Genomic DNA, 22,028 nt, shown 5'->3' on the forward strand with positions numbered 1-22,028 from the left:
TCTCTCAAATATATGGTCAGTCGACCTTTTTTGTGATGGTGTTGGCAAAGAGATTAATGTCCAGCAAAATCATCAGGAGGGGCAGAAAGGACTTCAGTTTAACATCTCATCCAAAGGAAGCCTCCTCTGACAATGCTGCACTCCCTCAGTACTGTAGCCTAAATTCTGTGCTTCCATTTTGGTGTGGGGATTGAACCCACATCCTCCGGAACCAGAGGTGAAACATTTTTCAACTTCCAGGGCATAAGAAGAGCCATAGAGCAAGTGTGGGGCAGCAAGAGGTATCCCTATAAAACAAGTCCTCTGAGTATGCAGCATTCACATCCTGTAATGCAGAAAGTTATTTCTGAACTTTTCTGCCTTGCTACCACTCTTTGCACCTTCAAAGTTAAGGTAATTGGCAAAAAAAAGCAGAGGGAAGATGAGGAGCAATTCTTTTAAGCAGCAAGTTGCTATGATCTGGGATGCACGGCCTGAAAGTGCGGTGGAAGCAGATTCAATAGTAGTAACTTTCAAAAGGGAATTGGACAAATACTTGAAAGGGAAAAATTTGCAGGGCTGTGGGGAAAAAGAAGGGGAGTGGGACTAAATTGGATAATTCTTTCAAAGAACTGGCACAGGGCTAATGGGCCAAATGGCCCGCCTTCTGTACTGTGATTCTGTGACAGGCCTCCTCAAAACCTACTCTCAGACTGTGACTTTGATTAGCTCCCATAACGGGTCTCCTATTTTCTGATCATCAACTATTACCCTTGAAAAGCTCCTTAGAACATTTTGTTATGAGAGGCACTATATAAATACAAGGTTGTTGTTGTATACTCAACATGTTGTGCCGGGGCAGGCAAGCACTGACTAATGTTGAACCCAGGTTTAACATAAAGCAGCTTTAGAAAACAAATTATATTGGTATGGAACTTATCAATATTCTGTAACAAATAAATGAAATGATAGAAATTGGTTAGTTCAGAGAGCTGTCCTTTCACTTCTGGGGCCTTGGGTCAACCAAATCCAAACTGCCTAATTTAGAGTAAAGTTTCCTCCCTCCGCCAAACGTGAAATGAGTTTGATAGACTCAACCCAGTTTCTGTTTTCTTTAAATTTATTCATTCATTCCAGCATTGATTGCCTATCCCTAGTTGCCCTTGAGATGGTGGTGGTGGGCTGCCTTCTTACACCACTGCAATCCATGTGGGGTAGGTACCCCCACAGTATCATTAAGGAGGGGGTTCCAGGTTTTTGAGCCAGAGATGAGAAAGGAACGGCGATGTAGTTCAAATTCAGGATGGTGTGTGACTTAGAGGGGAACTTGCAGGTGGTGGTGTTCCCATGCAGCTGCTGCCCTTGTTCTTCTAGGTGGTAGAGGTTGTGGGTTTGGGAGGTGGCATAAACCTGTAGCATAAAGATGTCTGTAATTTGACCCTACTTGGTACGAGGATGCCTCAAGAGTGATCATTTGGGGGGAGGGGGTGAAAGTGTCGCACCGATGCAATGGAGGGTAGGATTTGAGGTGCTTCATTGGGGAAGGGTAGGGAGAGATTTATCTCGCATCTGACCTTTGCTATATCCGCATGATGCTGAAACTAGCAACAAAAAAGTGGAAATGTCCTTGGTACTGAGACCCTGAAGGACAGGCTCCATAACACACAAAAAAATAAGGATGTACAAAGTCCCACAACAGCAGCCTGTAATAATACCCTGTGCACAGTCTGAGCTTATAGAACTAAATCTAACTCATGTGGCTGTTTGGTGATATGAAAGAGGTTATACAAGAAGGGATGGAATGTGTGTTTGATGTTGTTGCTGTGATTTCCTCAAGGAGGAACCAGAAAAGGCTCAAGATGAAAAAAGGAAGTCATATTTTTCAACACCTGGCTTCATTTTATTTATCTAATAAAAGTAAATTGTTTGTTGGGGCAATATATTTAAAGGTAACCTTTCATTTGATCTCTGAGGCACTTTATTTTACTGCGTTCTGTGGGCTGCAACTGCAATTCTAGAGGATAATGCTGTTCCTGACAGCACTTTTCAAAGGGCTGGTATGATGGTGACACAGTTATTTAGAAAGGACCCCACTGTGAAATTGATGTGCGTCAGGACAGCATCCTTCCCATTAACAGCCAGCTGAATCCAATGAGATGAAAAGAGTCATCTCTTGCTCTGATGAAAAGCAGGTGGATGTCTGTCACATCCCAGCCACTGACCCCTGACTTGGTAGCAAACCTGACTGATCTTTTCAAGGATTTAAAAAATATAAAGTGTGCCATGCTGAAGTGTCACACCAGAGCTTCAGTGGTTGTGGGCAGATGATCGTGCTTGAAGATTGTCATGCAGCAGGTGGTGGGGCTGCCCTCTTGCTGCTTTGGTGAAGTGCATGCTTCTTAGGCATATCTCCTCTCTCTCATCCCTCATAACCTGTGCTGCCTGTATATATTGTGGGGGGTGGGGGGTGAATAATATCTGGTGGGTTCCATTCTCCAGAAAGGTTCCTGACTCTGCTTCATCGTTTGCAGTTCTTCTTTCTCCATGATAATGGTGCACTAGGGTATAACCAAAATAAGGTAACCTTCCCCTGAACCCCACATACTCTGGTGGGATCCGTGGCTGGGGTCACTGCTGAGCATGACTCGAGCACATTTCTGACCTACAGGCTTTTGGGACCAGAGGAGAAAATGCTCAATGGAAAGGAAGTAAAAGCAAAATTAAAATGACAAGTGATCCTACACTCCCAGTCAATGCAACGTGGAGGCTGCGTAACAACAGGGAGCAGTGGGTGCAGATATAGTTACACTGCTGGAGCCCCATTCTCCTGACCTCTGCTTCCTGTGATTGTGACTACCTGCAGGGGATGTGGGATCGCTGATTAAAAACTGAAGAGGACGTGAACATAGTCTGCTTATTACACTGTGTGGTACACTCCAGATTGCTGTGCAACAGTGCATTGGGCGTGCACAGCCTATTAGAGGAAGCATTGGACATGCACAGCCTATTTATTGGACTGTGCAATAAATTCCGGATTACTACACAGTTTAGAAGGAACCCCCATTTAGATATGAACGGGGGAAAGGCCAATAGGTGGATTATGTTTAAAGAAGTGAGTGATATTCATTCAATTAACTGATTAGAATTACACACGAATGTGACTTATGTTAAAAGTAACTCATTTTCTGTAATTTATTCCTCATGGTTGCCATTCTTACACCAAAGTATTTTCAGATATAATCCTTTTACTGCTGTGAAGTATTGTAATCTAGTTAAATCTGCTGCTTTTTAAAAACCTTGGCCCAGAGATTTCACAAGGGTGCTCACTGTTGACCTCGAAGAAAGCCTTGCTGAGAGATTTAATGATCGGTGTAGCAAGAACTTTAACTCTTTTAATTGATTGTGGCTTTCTTTAATGGGGATTCCTAGTATGGAGCTGCAGTGATGTCATCAAGCTGTCCAAGCAGCCAATTACATTAAAGAATTCTCATAGACAGCTAACTAGGAAATGAAAAGCACTAATAATCAAATCGCCTTTTCAAAATTTTACATGGAGCAAAGGAAAGATTGAGACATGGGGTGAAGGTACAAGCTGAAATATCATGAATGAACTTTAAAAAAAAATTATTTAAATCTAGTAATTAGTCCTAATGAAATATAAAATTATTTTTCAGGGCCAACTCTGTTGTTCAGCAGTGGTTATTAGTCAGATCATCATTAAAACCCAGGTACACCTCATTGAATCATCGAGTCACGATGCAAAAGGAAGCCATTTGCCCCATCTTGTCCATGCCAGCTCTCTGCAGAGCAATCCAGTCAGTCCCACTCCCCTATTTGATCCCTATAGCCCTGCAACTATATTTCCTTCAAGTGCCCCACAATTTCCTTTTGAAATCATTGTTTTTCTCTCCATCCACCGCCCTTGTGGGTAGCGAGTTCCAGGTCATTAACACCCACTATGTGTATAAAAAACAAGTGCTTCTTCTTTTATTCCCCCTGCATCTCTTGCCCAGAATCTTCAATCTATGTCCCCTAGTTCTTGTATCATTAGTTAATGGGAACTGTTTTTACTTGGCAACTTATCTAAGCCTGTCATAATCTTGTACACCTCTATCAAATCTCCCCTCAATCTCCTTTGCTCCAGGGAGAACAACCCCAGCTTCTCCAACCTAACCTTGCAAGTAAAATTCCCCATCCCTGGAACCATTCTGGTAAATCTTCTCTGCACCCTCTCAAGGATCTTTTCATCTTTCCTAAAGTGTGGTACCCAGACTGGATGCAATACTCTAGTTGGGGCTTAACCAGAGCTTTATAAAGGTTCAGCATAACTTCCCTGCTTTTGTACTCAATGCCTCTATTTATGAAGCTCAAGATCCCATATGCTATAATAACCACTCTCTCAATACATCCTGCACCCAAGATCCATGCACCCCCAGGTCCCTCTGTTCCTGCACACTGTTTAGAACTGCACCATTAAGTCTATATTGCCTCACCTGATCCCTTCTGCCAAAATGCATCACCTCACACTTGTCTGTATTAAATTCCACCTGCCACTTGTCTGCCCATTCTGCTGGCCTATCTAAGTCCTGTTACAGGTGATTCGTATCATTCTCACTGTTTGCCACTCCTCCAAGTGTGGAGTTTGCAAGTTCTCCCTGTGACCGTGTGGGTTTCCGCCGGATGCTCCGGTTTCCTCCCACAGCCAAAGACTTGCAGGTTGATAGGTAAATTGGCCATTGTAAGTTGCCCCTAGTGTAGGTAGGTGATAGGAGAATTGAGAGAAGGTGGGGATGTGGTAGGGATTATGGGATTAATGTAGGATTAGTATAAATGGGTGGTTGATGGTCGGCACAGACTCGGTGGGCCGAAGGGCCTGTTTCAGTGCTGTATCACTCTAAGTTCTAAGTATCATTGACAAATTTTGAAATTCTATTCTGTATTCCGACATCCAAGTCATTTTTATATATAGCAAAAAAAACAGTGGTTCTTGCACTGACCTTTGGGGAACACCACTGTTCACCAACCTCCAGTCTGAAAAACAACCATTTACCATGACTTGCTGTTTTCTGTCCTTGATCCAATTGGACACTGACCCTCCTATTCCATGAGCCTCAATTTTGTTAACCAGCCTTTTATGTGGTACTTTATCAAACACTTTCTTAAAATCCATATAAACAACATCCACCACATTCCCTTCAACACCCTTCTCTGTTACTTCATCAAAAAATTCAATTTGATTAGTCAAGCATGATCTGTCTTTTACAAATCCGTGCTGGCTCAAACCTTTCCAAGTGCCTGTTGATTTTTTTTTCCCCTGATTATTGTTTCTAAAACCTTACCCACCACTGATGTTAAACTAACTGGCCTGTCGTTGCTGGGACTGTCCTTACATCCTTTCTTGAATATTGCCACTTTCCAATCCTCTGGCACCTCCCCCATAACTAGGGGAGATTGGAAGATTATGGCAAGCCCCTCTGCTATCTCCACTTCTTTCAGCAACCTGAGATGTAAGCCATTCAGACCAGGTGACTGCCATAGCCAGCCTTTCCAGTACCTTCAGGCTCTCAATGTTTACCCTATCCATTGCCTTTACTCTCTCTGCTTCCACCGATATGTATGTTGTCAGATTCCTCTTCCTTAGTAAACACTGATACAAAGTACTCATTAAGTATTCTAGCCTTGCGCCGTGCCTCTAAGCATGTATTATTGAACAATACTTTTTTTATGGAGTTTCTAACAGTGATATAAGAGCAGAAAAGGGAATGTTTGCACCACAACAATTGATTTCACTGATTGCTGGCTCTATTGGGGGAGGGGGAGGGGTGTCTACAGTACCTCCTATAGCAGGACTGTGAATGTTTAGTTTAGTTTAGAGATACAGCACTGAAACAGGCCCTTCGGCCCTCCGAGTCTGTGCCGACCATCAACCACCCATTTATACTAATCCTACATTAATCCCATATTCCTACCACATCCCCACCTGTCCCTATGTATTTCCCTACCACCTACCTATGACCGAATGACCGAACAACTTCAGGATTTTCACATTAATCTGCGCTTGTGCTAAATCCTGAAGTTGCAGTCAGATTCACAAAGGTAATAATGGTGAACACGGTCAGTTCACTGTTAAAACCCCTGTAAATTCCGGGCCCTTCACTATACTTTTTAATAAATTTTAATGTATCATTTTTAGCCTAATTCCTGTAGCCTGTGTGGTATTTTCCATTGGTTTAAGAGATCAGGAATGGATGTGAGTACCTCACACTATTTCCACTGCATGCCTCTTCAGTTAAAGGGTTCATAGTTCACTCTCTGCCCTGCTATCTCGCACTACTTTGCACATAATTTCACTTCCCAATTTACAGTGAGGGAGGGCTTACCTATTAAAGACTTTTAGCCACGGGATACAAGTATTGTCTTGCCTCCCTCATACGTTCCTTCCCTCCCTCAGTCTCTCCTCTCCTCCCTCAATCTTGCCTTGCCTCTTCCAATCTATACAATTCTATAACCCAAGCTCGATATCATGTCATTACTACGTTTTGATTTAAGTAGTTATCTGCCCAGCTGTCTTCACCGTTGACTGTGCGATCTGCACTGTGAGGAGTTGGGCTTCCACCTTGCTTTCTCAATTAAAAAGAAATGAAGCCAAACCATTATCTACAAAACTTCTCCTATAGACTCTTATTTTAAAATGTAGATCCTGTCTTCAGTCTCAAGCACAGAATAGCTAATCCTCTTCAATGCTGCCATTAAGAAGAAAAGAAAATGCATTAAACACATTCTCAATGTAAAATCTCATTAGTGTGTCAGACAACAGGGACTTTACCCAAAGGCACCTTGGGTATTTATTTCCAACAATTTTCAGCCCAGAGATGTTTAATGAACATATTTATTATTTATTCTTCTGTGGGCTCATAGAATTTAGATATAATACATTCTATTACAAATGTTAGTGAGTCTCACAGGCTACATGCTACACTCAAGGACAGGCTGCTATTGGAGGGGAAAATCTGTGAAGAAAATCAGCTCTAGCAGCCTGCAGCAGTCCTGTGGATTTCTACACGACGTGGCTGGAAACCAAGAGTGCTTCTTTTATTGCGACTGTAATTCAGGAACTTCAAAGTGACTGTAATTTTAACAGTGTATGGATCCTGCCCTGAGTGGAGTTGTGCCCGGGAGGCTTGGAGCAGCTCTGAGTGTGTGAGGCCAGCTTGAAGTTGGAGCTCCAAATGTCATCTAGTTTTGGGGGTGGGGGGGGGGGGGGGGGGGGGGAGGGAGCTTTGGAGAGTTGCCTCGTGCAGCATAAAATAACATAGGACATGGGATTCACCTTGACCCATTTGGCTGTTCCCATTTTTCTGTACCTTTTCCCCCTTCCCCACCCCCCCACCCACCCACCAATCTCACTGGGGCTTATGCCCTGGAATCCACCGCTGCAGTCTAGTGCTCAACACCTGCTTAATTCATCAGCATGGTACCGAAAGGGTTACATTACGAGGACAGCTTGCATAGATTAGGTGTGTATCTTTTGCATATAGGAGATTAAGGATAATCTAACTGAGGTGTTAATTGAAGATTGAGAGAAACTATTCCCTCTGGTAGGGGGAGTCCAGAATAAAGGGGCGTTAACCTTAAAGTTAAAGCCAGGCCATTCAGGGCTGATGCCAGTAAGCACTTCTTCACACAAAGGGGAGTAGAAATCTAGAACGCACTCTCCCAAAAAGCTGTTGAGGTTGGGCGGGTCAATTGAAAATGTCAAAACCAAGTTTGATAGATTTTCGTTTGGCAAGGGTGTTTAATGGTTACAGAACCAAGGAGTTGAGGAGCAGATCTGTTCTGACCCAATTTAACAAGCTGGGGACATTGAATGGCCTACTCATTCTCTGCTGGTGGCGGAATCTGCAACTGTTTAATCATTGATTACTACTTTTTTTGGAGTATGACTTGTACGGATGCTTTGTTATAAACAGAAGACAGACTGGATACACTAATTATTCAATCAACACAGAGAGCTGATGTCATAGCCTAAAACTAAAACAGCTGGAAATAGGTCAGACAGCAACTGCTGAGAGAACACGTCAATGATTTGGGTACAGACCCTTCCTCAGATTCGTAACAGCACGTACATAGGACTCCTCCGGCAGCACACGCATGTGTATCTGTACTCTTAAAGGGACTGGAACAGCACACGCATGTATGTACTGGGCAAGGAATCCTGTGAAATTTCACATGTGCGTCCTGTGATTTTCTTTTCTCATCCACTCGCAATGGCTCGAAAAATCATGGCACACAATTCCCCCACCCCCCCAAGAACGCAATTAGAGAATTCACCATGGTTGGGAATTTCCTCAGAGCTGCTGCTCCACCACCAACGCCGTAACTGCACCGAAAATGCACCAAGAGAACAAATTCTGGCGAAATTGGGGTGGGGGATCAGCAGGACCTCTGAGGAAAATTCGAAACATTATAGATTCCAGCCACTAAATCTCCTCCCAGGTTTGCCTGCCATCTGGTGGCTGTCACATGAAGTACAATTCAAAAAAGGGGCGCCTTCCTGACAATGAAATGAATAGTATTCCAAGCACTTATTAGCTGGACTACAAAAGAGTTATGCGCAGACTGGGTGACCGCTTTGCGGAACATCTCCGCTCAGTCCGCAAGCAGGACCCTGAGCTTCCGGTTGCTTGCCATTTCAACACTCCCCCCTGCTCTCATGCTCACATCTCTGTCCTGGGATTGCTGCAGTGTTCCAGTGAACATCAACGCAAGCTCGAGGAACAGCATCTCATTTACCGATTAGGCACACTACAGCCTGCCGGACTGAACATTGAGTTCAATAATTTCACAGCATGACAGCCCCCCATTTTACTTTCATTTTTAGTTATTTTTTCTTCCTTTTTTAACATTCTTTTTTACATTTTTTACAATCTTTTTTTTGCATTTATTTCATTTCATCTTTGTTTGTTCAGTTTGCTTACCCACTGTTTTTTTTCAGGTTTGCACTTGCTGCTGTTCAATATTCAGTGAATTTACACCTAATCTGTACTAATGCTTTGTCTTTCAACACACCATTAACATATTGTTTGCCTTTGCTCCGTGACCTTTTGGTCAGCTATGTGGCCTTGTCCAATCTAGACCTCCTTTGTTATCTCTTGCCCCACCCCCCACCTCACTTGCTTATAACCTGTGACTTTTCTATTATTTGTCAGTTCCGATGAAGGGTCACTGACCCGAAACGTTAACTCTGCTTCTCTTTCCACAGATGCTGCCAGACCTGCTGAGTGATTCCAGCATTTCTTGTTTTTATTACAAAAGAGTTAATGCGTACACATGGGAGTTTGTCTGTCGGGTACCTGGAGTTGGAATAATTACCCATGAAGTGTTAATGTACTGTTATGAATTTCCTTTGCTATTTTAATGAAAGCATTAATCAGTTTGTAACTGATAGTAAAGAACAATCTAAGTTGCTGGGATAGTATATCTAGTGCAGATGGTACATTTACGGCGCATTCCAGCTTTGTGTCTGTTCGATCCTGACACCAGAGACAAAACAGTACAAAAAGTGTTTGACTCTCAGTGTCAGCGTCCCTCGCTGCAACATCCACAAAACAATAATTATTATCGAGAATAAAAGAACATTGAGTGATTCCAGAAAAAGCAGAATGTAAGCACAGAGCAGGCCCTTCAACTGCGACATTAATAATCATGAGCTACTGATGATAATTGGCTCCTGTTGGGTATTTGGCCATTGGCCCAGTTTCCAGCACTATCTGGGCAGATGTGCTGCTCCTTAACGGAGCTGGAGGCAAAACTCTTCCCGTTGCCTTCAATCTGGCTAGGCGTCTCTTCAAATCCTACGGAATTTGAATATTAAAGGACTCTTAATATTAAAGAACATTAAATTTCTGCACAGATACATATTTAATTGTAGACTTGTCAATCTCCTGTGGCAATGACCAGGGGAGTCACAATTAAGTGTGGTCTTCTGGTGAAGCAGGGTCAGAGGGTAATTGAACCAGGGCACACAGACCTTTTGACCTTTCACAACCTCAGGACATCCCACAGTGCTTCACTGTACTCTTGAAGTGCAGTCACTTATAATTTAGGGAAATGTGACAATTTGCACACAGCAAGAGCCCACAAAGAGCAGATGAGATAAATGACCAGATAATATACATTTTGGTGGTGATGTTTGAGGGAGGGATGTTGGCCTTGATACTGGGAGAATGCCCATGCTCTTTTCTTTTCCAAAAAAAAAGAGTGCCACAAGATCTTTTATGTCCATCTGACGGGGGCTGGGAACTGAGGTGGGCGGGCACGGATTTTCACGCCACCAGCAGGCGTGTAGGTTCCCCGTCTCCATCCCTCCCCCCGGACTATTTTCCCGGGTGGGGGAGTGGGGGGGCAGCGGTGGGGATGGCAGGGCTAGCTGCCCGCAAGCAGCAGGTAGTCAATTCACCTCGTTAATGGCAAATGAAGGCCAATTTTCGAGTTGGCCTCCAGACCCCAAAGCGATGGGAACAATGCAGCCACCTGGAGGCGGCCTTCCTGCAGCAGACCAGGAGGGGGCCCGGTGCCACTGGTCAAGGCAGGCCTAGAGGCCCTCCATGCCTGCCTGGGTTCAGGTGCAGCTGCAGCTGCAGGCCGCCCTGTGGGGACTGGTACCCCACAATGGTGGCTAAATGGCCGAATGTATTTTTTTACTTTAAAACAGAGAGAGACGCCTCCATTTTGGGGCATCCTCTCTCTCAATTACCTGCCATGGCATCCTGGTGCTGCTTCCAAGGTGGAGGAATTCCCATTGGTTCTCTAGCTTTGCGATCCCACCCGCTTTTATTGGGGAGTGAGCCTGCCCTCTGGCCATTAATTGGCAATTCAGGGAAAATCACATCTTAGTGACTCTTCATCACACAGTGCGGCTTCTGACCCCCATTTGAGATTAATGGGGTAAAATCCCACGGGCAAAATCCTGCCCAGGGCGTTATTTTAATGTCTGAACCAGAAGATTTCACCTTCGTACTGCACTGGAGTAGCAGTCTAAATTATTGTGATGGAGTCCGTGGTTTGTGGTGTCTCTGGGGGGGCATGTGTGAACTGTTGTTTGAACAGATGACATGTCAAATGTTCTGTTAGATGCGCTGACCCTGGTTTTAAAGCTTGGTTTTTTTCCCTGAGACATCCTAACTGAAACTGAAACTAAAACTTCAGGTTTCCGGGGAAATAGAAACTGGTTGGAACCAGATATAAAGGACACAGAGCCATCCAAGCTCAGATAATGCAGGAGTGGCAAGCTGGCAGGCTGAAGAAAGTGAAGGCTGGATCCAAGAGCTGCTGCTGCTGTTTCTGTTCCTTAAAGTAACTGATTAACCAGACCTGGCCATGCAGTGCATAGGGTTGTCGCTGAAAGGCTTGGATAAAGATAATACTGGTGGATCCACACCACCAAGACTGTCACAAGCATCGCTGAGGAAGATCTGGAGATGTGCATTGTCTTGGGTGAAGACTGTACCCCTCGAGTTTGAATTGAAGGGGAATAACTGTTGGATGAGAATCAGTTGTTATATCTTTGAAGAAAAACACTGGAGATCTACCTGAGGAAGCTCTGAGTTTGAAGGAATTTTGTGGCTGTAATTGGTGCCATGTATGCTGTGTGGACTGCCCAGCCCATAAACCCAAACCAGTCGTAAGTGACCCTCTTGAACCAGCTGACCATGCAAATTTGGACAATTGAACCTGTTGTACTGGTTCTATAGAGTCATAGAGATATACAGCACTGAAATAGGCCCTTCGGCCCACTGAGTCTGTGCCAACCATCAACCACCCATTTATACTAATCCTACATTAATCCCATATTCCCTACCACATCCCCTCCTACATTAATCCCATATTCCCTACCATTCTCCTACCTACACTAGGGGCAATTTACAACGGCCAATTTACCTATCAACCTGCAAGTCTTTGGCTGTGGGAGGAAACCAGAGCACCCGGCGGAAACCCACGTGGTCACAGGGAGAACTTGCAAACTCTCCACAGGCAGTACCCAGAACCGAACCCGGGTCGCTGGAGCTGTGAGGCTGCGGTGCTAACCACTGCGCCACTGTGCCACCCCAATCCAGTTGACTATTTGTACTTGTTCCAGCTGAAAATCATATTGGCTCCAGTTATGACCAGTTAGACTGGTTTCTGGCCCAATTCGTTTCATTTGAGACCAGTGTATAAACTTGCAAAAAGTGCTGAGTAACTAACAAGTGAAAAGTACCTATGTGGTGTGTGCTGAGCTCGTGCAGTGAAGCTAAAAACACTATTGACTGCACTGTTCATTTCAAATTTTATTGTGATGCAGAAAAACATAGAACTCCGTTAAATCAAATTAAACACAGTGCAGAAATCAAGAATTAAGTGGACACAGCAGTTGAAGTACAAAAACATTAAATTACAGCTGTCAACAAAATACAAAACTTAAACCTCAATTACATTTGGATGTTTGATGGCTCACTGGATTTTGGTCTGCTATTTATGTCTTGTAATTTCTCAGCAATTGACAGACTCCTCACTCAGCCCCTGGGTTTGGAGGTGATATGTGAAGGATGCTGTAAATAATAGAAAAAGATAAAGTCACAGACTTCCAAAACAAGAGGCCTCCCTGCCAAACTCCAGTTGAGACAGATTTTTGATGTTCTGAATTCTAATTAACTAATTAATTGATTACAGATTCTACATTACAATAGTTCAGTCTCACTGAATGACCTAACTCATTACGGAGGCAAGTTTTCCCAAATGACTTTAAACATATCTTAGTCTTTCCAATGAAAACATGAATTTAAATATATGTACACCTTTTTAATCAGAACATAAATGTAAACATATTTTACACCTTCTCAGAGCTGTATTCAAGAAAGAGATGCAGAAATACAGAATAGAGTCCAATTCAATGGACATTAGGTAGGCAGTTCTGGAAAAAGAAGATAAAATAGCAGGGTCCTATAAAGGACCAACAGAGACACAGGGGCAGTTTTTAAGCTGCAGGCAGTATTACTGGTTTGATTAATTAAATCAGTTGGATTGAACTGGATTGACTATCAGTAATATTTTCTAATTCAAAGATTCTGTCTGCCAACTGGTTACGGTTGAAGCACTTAATTCCAATTGGTTCCACTTTGGCTGCCAATTGGTACCAGATGAGCCCAAATGGTTCCAGTTAAAATCGACTGGGCAACGAGGAATACCAAATGGTTACCAGGTAAGGTTGCCAATTATCCCAGCTGTATCCAGCCAACACCAGTTGAGACCACTTACTTGCAGTTGAGACCAGAAAAGACCAGTTAAGACCTATTGACATTTCCAACTGGTTTCAACTGGTTTGGAATTACGGGAGTAAATCCGTGAGATCTATCTTTGTTGTCTCTGATAATTAATGTGTAGTTTAGTTTTTAGTTTAGAGATACAGCACTGAAACAGGCCCTTCGGCCCACCGAGTCTGTGCCGACCATCAACCACCCATTTATACTAATCCTACACTAATCCCATATTCCTACCACATCCCCACCTGTTCCTATATATTTCCCTACCACCTACCTATACTAGGGGCAATTTGTAATGGCCAATTAACCTACCAACCTGCAAGTCTTTGGCGTGTGGGAGGAAACCGGAGCACCCGGAGGAAACCCACGCAGACACAGAGAACTTGCAAACTCCGCACAGGCAGTACCCAGAATCGAACCCGGGTCCCTGGAGCTGTGAGGCTGCGGTGCTATCCACTGCGCCACTGTGCCACCCCAATATATATTGGTAATATATATATTGTCCGTGATTTGTCTGTTAATTCATGTTTAATTTATGTTGATTTTGGTTTGAATGCTAAAGTAAAAGTTGTAAAAGTGAAATCTTGTCCACTTTGTTTGGGGTTGTTTGGTAAATTTGGTTCCTTTGCTTTGTTCTCCACGCTGAAGTTTCTGGAGTGGGGCTTGATCCCATGATTTTCTGACATAGATTGGCTCATACCTTGAGCCAATGCTGACACCAATTATCAAAGGCTGTTGAGGGTTTTGCGACTTGGAGGAGGGAGATGAGGATAACACCAAACCATATTCTCTTAGTTGTACACCTCATCACTGCCTCCTGCTGAATAACCTCTCCTGTTCTTGGATTGTGCAGGCAGTGGGACGGGAGATCCTCCTACACTTTATTTTGCATCTAGTGACAAGTTACGGGAAAAACTCTGAGCTCACCCTGTTTCTAGACAACACCCGAGTCCACGTTTTACCCAGTATGAATCCTGATGGATTTGAAATGTCTCTTGAAGACGACTGTGATGGACCTGCTGGAAGGTACTGGAGTCAGATTAAGGGGACAGCATAATCTTTTGGGGAAGGGCGAACCTGTAGAGCTTTAATTTAGAAATATTTTAAACAAATTTCTCCGCAGCACTTCCTTTCTTCCTTGTGTGATGACTCAATTTTAGAATTCTCATCCTGGTTTTCAAATCCCTCCCTAGCCTTGCCCCTCCCTATCTCTGTAATTTTCTCCAGTCCCACAGCCTTTTGAGATTTCTGTGTTCCTCCAATTTTGGCCTCTTGAGCATCCCTGATTTTAATCGCTCCACTATTGGTGGCAGTGTCTTCAGCTGCTTAGGCCCCAAGCTCTGGAATTCCCTCTCTAAACCTTGCTACCTCTCTTTCCTCCTTAAAACCTACCTCTTTGACCAAGTTTTTAGTCACCTGACCTAATATCACCTCTGTACTCAGGGTCAGATTTTGTTTGATAACACTCGTGTGACGTGCCTTGGAATGGTTTACTATGTTAAAGGTGCTGTATAAATGCAAGTTGTTGTTGGTTACAGCTACCTCCACACAACACAAAGCATCCAACTGTGTTCATTTTGGCAGGTAATGGTGAATATACACACAGCATCACAACACATCTTTAAGGGAAATTGAGTGTGAGCCACTAATGCAGCATTTAAAAAACAAACTGGGTGACACTGGTATCAGTTAACGCTTACCCAACAGTTCCTGAGTCACGCACTCCCTTGCAGTCAGCTGCTTAGGATTAATCACCATAAGTGAACCCACTGATTTCATTTCTGGCAAAAGAGGCAACAGTGACGTGAGGAAGAACTCTTTTATGCAACAAATCTGAAATGCACTGCCTGAGAGTGTGGTGGAGGCAGATTCAATCGAGGTCTTCAAAAGAGAACTAGATAATTGTCTGAAGAGAAAAAAATTTGCAGGACTATGGGGAAAAGGCCGGGGAGTGGGACTAGGTCAGTTGCTCTAGCATAGAGCTGACACGGACACGATGGGCCAAATGATCTCCTAGAATGCTGTAACCATTCTATGATTGTATGCTTCTAGATACAACGCTAATGGTTTTGATCTGAATCGAAACTTCCCTGAGGCATTCGATGAGAGAAAAGTTGAGAGACAGAATGAAACGGAACATGTCATAAAGTGGATCAGTTCCATCCCCTTCGTCCTGTCAGCGAGCATGCATGGAGGAGCAGTGGTAGCAGTCTACCCCTACGACAGCTTGACAGAAGGTAAGTGACCTTCCACTTCTAAGGGAGACATTTGGGCAACACCTGCAGGGGAGACAGCTTAGTGTTCATGTTGACGGACGAGTAATCCAGAGGCCCAGGCTAATGCCCTGGGGACATGGGTTCAAATCGCACCATGCCAGCTGACGGAATTTAAATTTAATTTAAATTATTCAATTAATTAATAGAAATCTGAAATTGAAAGCTATTCTCAGTAATGGTGCCGTGAAACTATCATCGATTTGTCGTAAAAACCCATCTGGTTCACTAATGTTCTTTAGGGAAGGAAATCTGTTTTCCTTACCTGGTCTGGCCTACATGTGACTCCAGACCCACAGTAATATGTTTGACTCTTGACTGCCCTCTGAAATGGCCCAGCAAGCCACTCAGTTCAAGGGCAATTTGGGATGGGCAACAAATGCTGGCCTTGCCAGCGACACCCACATCCCATGAAAGAATAAAACAAACCTGTAAATTTATAATTGCTTTCGGTGGTTACCTCAGTTAAAGTGCTGGAACCTGGGTTCAGATCTAGTTCATCCTGATGGTGATCTCCCGAGAAGTGATACGAATTTGAGGAGTCACAAACCAATTCATAGTGAATGTGAATCAACAGCAAAAACTGCCTATAATTTAACACTAAACTGGCAGTCTCACTCAGAGATGGAGGAACTAGAAATACGAAGTTGGTTTAAGGGGTGCTGTTGTGAAGTTAGGGTTAAGACATATGAAAAGAAGATTTTCTTTGGCGCTTTGTAGAAGTAAGATGGCTGGAAGACTTCCTCTGATAATAAAAGCAAAATACTGCAGATGCTGAAAATCTGAAATAAAAACAAGAAATGCTGGAAATACTCAGCAGGTCTGGCAGCTTCTGTGGAGAGATAAGTAGAGTTAACGTTTCAGGTCAGTGACCCTTCTTCAGAACTAGCAAATATTAGAAATGTAAAAGGTTATAAGCAAGTAAAGCGGGGGTGAGGCAAGAGATAACAAAGGACAAGGTCACTGAATAGCTGACCAGAAGGTTGTGGAGCAAAGGCAAACAATATGTTAATGGTGTGTTGAAAGACAAAGCATTAGTACAGATAGGGTGTTAACGGACTGAACATTGAACAGCCGCAAGTACAAACATGAAAGGAAACAGTAGGTAAGCAAACTGAACAAACTAAGATGAAATAAAATAAAATAAACACAGAAAAAAAAACCTTAAAAAAGGAAAAAGAAAAAAAATAACTAAAAATAAAAGTAAAATGGGGGGCCCGTCATGCTCTGAAATTATTGAACTCAATGGTCAGTCCGGGAGGGTGTAGTGTGCCTAATCGGTAAATGAGATGCTGTTCCTCGAGCTTGCGTTGATGTTCACTGGAACACTGCAGCAATCCCAGGACAGAGATGAGAGCATGAGAGCAGGGGGGAGTGTTGAAATGGAAAGCAACTGGAAGCTCGGGGTCCTGCTTGCGGACTGAGCGGAGGTGTTCCGCAAATCGGTCACCCAGTCTGCCTTTGGTCTCCCCAATGTAGAGGAGACCACGTTGTGAGCAGCAAATACAGTATACTACATTGAAAGAAGTACAAGTAAATCGCTGCTTCACCTGAAAGGAGTGTTTGGGGCCTTGGATAGTGAGCAGACAGGAGGTAAATGGGCAGGTATTACACCTCCTGCGATTGCAGGGGAAGGTGCCATGGGAAGGGGACGAGGTGGTGGGGGTAATGGAGGAGTGGACCAGGGTGTCACGGAGGGAACGATCCCTTCGGAATGCTGACAGGGGAAGGGAGGGGAAGATGCATTTGATAGTGACATCACGCTGGAGGTGGCGGAAATGGCGGAGGATGATCCTTTGGATATGGAGGCTGATGGGGTGGAAAGTGAGGACAAGGGGGACCCTGTCGCGGTTCTGGGAGGGAGGGGAAGGGGTGAGGGTAGAGGTACGGGAAATGGGCCGGACACGGTTGAGGGCCCTGTCAAACACAGTGGGGGGGATCCTCAGTTGAGGAAAAAGGAAGACATATCAGAAGCGCTGTCATGGAAGGTAGCATCATCAGAGCAGATGTGTCGGAGACGGAGAAACTGGGAGAATGGAATGGATTCCTTACAGGAGGCAGGGTGTGAAGAAGTGTAGTCGAGGTAGCTGTGGGAGTCAGTGGACTTATAATGGATATTAGTAGACAGCCTATCCCCAGAGATGGAGACAGAGAAGTCGAGGAAGGGAAGGGAAGTGTCAGAGATGGACCATGTAAAGGTGAGAGAAGGGTGGAAATTAGAAGCAAAGTTGATAAAGTTTTCCAGTTCGGGGCGGGAGCAGTTCTGAAGAAGGGTCACTGATCTGAAACGTTAACTCTGCTTCTCTCTCCACAGATGCTGCCAGACCTGCTGAGTATTTCCAGCCTTTCTTGTTTTTATTTCAGACTTCCTCTGATTGCTATTTTATTGGATTCATAAGCATATCTTGGAGTTCATTATTGCTGGATTTAAGTTCTAGTAAAGGCATGCCCTATTCATAACTTTAAACGTGGACTGAATCTGGAATAGAATCTTCTGGAACTGAATTTTCCTTTTAAAAAATGAACCACAATGGAAATTAAAACGGCTGCATATGATGGCTGCTGAGGGCCAGGTGACCTTTGCAATTGAATGACCATGGGTGGAGTGCCTCCCTTGAATGGGCATTTCAAGATGAAACCATTTATGGAATTTACACCTCCTATTTTTTGTGGTCCTACCCAAAACTCACTCACTATGGACTCCTAGACTCACTGGCTCCAAGCTCGAAACTTAACAAAGAGAGCTGTAAGAAACTTCTTTCTTTCTTTCTTTCTTTTGGGCCTCCTTATCTCGAGAGACAATGGATACGCGCCTGGAGGTGGTCAGTGGTTTGTGAAGCAGCGCCTGGAGTGGCTATAAAGGCCAATTCTGGAGTGACAGGCTCTTCCACAGGTGCTGCAGAGAAATTTGTTTGTCGGGGCTGTTGCACAGTTGGCTCTCCCCTTGCGCCTCGGTCTTTTTTCCTGCCAACTACTAAGTCTCTTCGACTCGCCACTCTTTAGCCATGTCTTTATGGCTGCCCGCCAGCTCTGGCGAATGCTGGCAACTGACTCCCACGACTTGTGGTCAATGTCACACGATTTCATGTCGCGTTTGCAGACGTCTTTATAGCGGAGACATGGACGGCCGGTGGGTCTGATACCAGTGGCGAGCTCACTGTACAATGTGTCTTTGGGGATCCTGCCATCTTCCATGCGGCTCACATGGCCAAGCCATCTCAAGCGCCGCTGACTCAGTAGTGTGTATAAGCTGGGGGTGTTGGCCGCTTCAAGGACTTCTGTGTTGGAGATATAGTCCTGCCACCTGATGCCAAGTATTCTCCGAAGGCAGCGAAGATGGAATGAATTGAGACGTCGCTCTTGGCTGGCATACGTTGTCCAGGCCTCGCTGCCGTAGAGCAAGGTACTGAGGACACAGGCTTGATACACTCGGACTTTTGTGTTCCATGTCAGTGCGCCATTTTCCCACACTCTCTTGGCCAGTCTGGACATAGCAGTGGAAGCCTTACCCATGCGCTTGTTGATTTCTGCATCTAGAGACAGGTTACTGGTGATAGTTGAGCCTAGGTAGGTGAACTCTTGAACTACTTCCAGAGCGTGGTCGCCAATATTGATGGATGGAGCATTTCTGACGTCCTGCCCCATGATGTTCGTTTTCTTGAGGCTGATGGTTAGACCAAATTCATTGCAGGCAGACGCAAACCTGTCGATGAGACTCTGCAGGCACTCTTCAGTGTGAGATGTTAAAGCAGCATCGTCAGCAAAGAGGAGTTCTCTGATGAGGACTTTCCGTACTTTGGACTTCGCTCTTAGACGGGCAAGGTTGAACAACCTGCCCCCTGATCTTGTGTGGAGGAAAATTCCTTCTTCTGAGGATTTAAACGCATGTGAAAGCAGCAGGGAGAAGAAAATCCCAAAAAGTGTGGGTGCGAGAACACAGCCCTGTTTCACACCACTCAGGATAGGAAAGGGCTCTGATGAGGAGCCACCATGTTGAATTGTGCCTTTCATATTGTCATGGAATGAGGTGATGATACTTAGTAGCTTTGGTGGACATCCAATCTTTTCTAGTAGTCTGAAGAGACCACGTCTGCTGACGAGGTCAAAGGCTTTGGTGAGATCAATGAAAGCAATGTAGAGGGGCATCTGTTGTTCACGGCATTTCTCCTGTATCTGACGAAGGGAGAACAGCATGTCAATGGTCGATCTCTCTGCACGAAAGCCACACTGTGCCTCAGGGTAGACGCGCTCGGCCAGCTTCTGGAGCCTGTTCAGAGCGACTCGAGCAAAGACTCGAGTAAGAAACTAGTTAACTCTTAAGTGGGTGTGAATGGCCACCATCCATTCCCCATTGTGCAGCAACGGCTTTGAGCTTCAAATCATTCTGATTGGACAATAGATGTATTGCTCAGGTGCTCACATGACCATAACGAAACACAGATAATGGATCCTATTACTCCAAGCACCAGGGAGAAACTGGGCAATCAGCCAACAACATTTGCAGAGAAAGCAGACAAGGCAGTACCATTGTGCCTTAAAAAAGAACTGGAGGTTGTAGCATCTTAAGGTCTCCAAGCCTGTTCCTTTTCAAGTCCGCCAGTACAGTAAACTGACCACCTGTTAATGAGACTACAAGCAACTAATTTTGTGACCTACTGAAAATCCACCCCTTCGAGAGAATCCTGCAATGACTTTGATACACGAACTCCGGCTATCGAATACACCCAACTACACTTCAGGAGTGAAAACGCCGGCTTCACCGGGCTCGCAATGCACGCCTTTTCCCCAAGATGAGCCAAATCAACTTACGAACTATTCCTTTGTTTGCAATTTGTAAAAGTGTACTACCCTCTTGAACAGTTTTCTTTCTGGAGTGTATGTGAGTGGTGAGTGAGTGACATAACGTCAGACATCAGACTTTTGGGGTGAACGTGTGAATAAAAATAATCCCCTTTTTTTTAAACCATGAAAAGCGTGCTGCTGGTTATTCAAATTAGTCATATACTCAAGGGTTAAGAAACACACCCATCTTCCTTATCAAAAAAAACACACTGTGGACAGTAAAGGGAAAAGAACTGGAGTTTCAGTTCTTTCTCAATTCTGTCTGTAACAATATGTGTAAGAGTTGAGGTCTGAAGGTCTGCGATTTTATTTTTGCTTCAGTTATTGGAACTTTGCTGAGCATCGCTGTAGAGTAAAGGTTTCTGTCTCATTACTTTTTTGCGGTACATTGATTGCCAGTCAAAATGTGTTGGAAAAGCCTAACAGATGGAACAATGTATCCATGTGGAGAACTTATTGAGGTACATACACTGCCTTTCAATATCCAATATTGGGAAAAGACTTCTTCTTCCGGTCTTTGGCCCTTAAACCTAAAAATCACCATTTCCCAGATTGTAAGATGAATGCTATGCATTTTATGACATTGCATTGTTTTTAGTGGCAGCGTTAACCCACTGAAGATAAAAGGGCTCAACCCTGTGTTAGAAAGTCATGCTCCGTTGGCTAGATGGCGAGCGTGAGGTTCAGAATAATGCTGATAACGTGGGTTCAATTCCTGCTCCGGCTGAGGTAGGCTTAGGACCTGCCTTTTCGCCCTGCTCTGTTTGTGGAATATGGATGTTAATCTGTGATACTGACCCAACAGAACCAGAGTGTGTTAGGTATTCACCTGCTAGTATTGTTAACAGGCTGCAGCAAATAAAGGAAACCTTCGCCCATTGGTTTCAAAATGTGTTTCAGCACGTACTTACCTGGCAGGGGAGAGACTATGATCAGTGGCTCTTGATCCTGTCCTGGGTATTTTTTGAGCAAATAGCTATAACCAATTCTAGAGCTTCAGGCCAGGGAGTGTGTAACACCGTTCGGGTGGTTGTGAAGTATAAGGAAGGAGGTGCACAGGTTGACCGCACCTTCTTCGTCAAGAGAATCCTCATTTGATTGCTGTGGATTCCAAGCTGTGGACATCATCTGCCAGCAGGACTTCCCCAACAGTGGATATTTCGACGTGACATTCAGGAACGTGGAGGGATGCATCAGGTTCCTGAAGGTGTTCAAGGAGAAGGTAAACCAGGCGCCGCTGTCTATCCTCACAGTGGAGCCAGTCTTCATGCTGCCGTCACAACATGACCAGGTGGTGACAATTCACCTCTATAACCCCCATGTTCCTGTCGTGAATGTACTCACCTTCCTCACCAGGTACGTCGAGGTGGCCGGCAGCAGCACTGATGTCAAGGACCCATTTGGAATTTGGACCAGCAAGCAGCAAGTCAAGGTGACCTTGATGGTCGATGCCAGTGGAGCCATTACCCATCATCCCTCCAGCTTCGCTATCGGGGGAAGTCAAGGCTTCTTAGTCTGTGTGGGGCAGCCCAAAGTTTGTCGCACCTGTGACAAATCTGGTCACGTGGCAGCTAACTGCAGCACAGTCGTCTGCAAGAACCTCAAGAAGGAAGGCCATCAGACCAAGGACTGT

The 22,028-nt window shown here is 44.5% G+C and overlaps 1 protein-coding gene across 5 annotated transcripts in view; it reads left to right on the forward strand.

Annotated features, from left to right (window-relative positions):
- The window catches only part of LOC137346764 (carboxypeptidase D-like), a 230,705-nt gene that overhangs the window by 142,708 nt on the left and 65,969 nt on the right, over positions 1-22,028 (forward strand). For all 5 annotated transcript variants that reach the window (XM_068010553.1, XM_068010554.1, XM_068010555.1 and 2 more), the window contains 2 exons: positions 14,134-14,306; positions 15,333-15,517. In XM_068010553.1, the coding sequence (XP_067866654.1) occupies positions 14,134-14,306; positions 15,333-15,517 (358 nt within the window). The remainder of the gene's footprint in view (positions 1-14,133; positions 14,307-15,332; positions 15,518-22,028) is intronic.

Source organism: Heterodontus francisci, chromosome 30 (genome assembly GCF_036365525.1).
Source record: "Heterodontus francisci isolate sHetFra1 chromosome 30, sHetFra1.hap1, whole genome shotgun sequence".
Lineage (NCBI taxonomy): Eukaryota > Metazoa > Chordata > Chondrichthyes > Heterodontiformes > Heterodontidae > Heterodontus > Heterodontus francisci.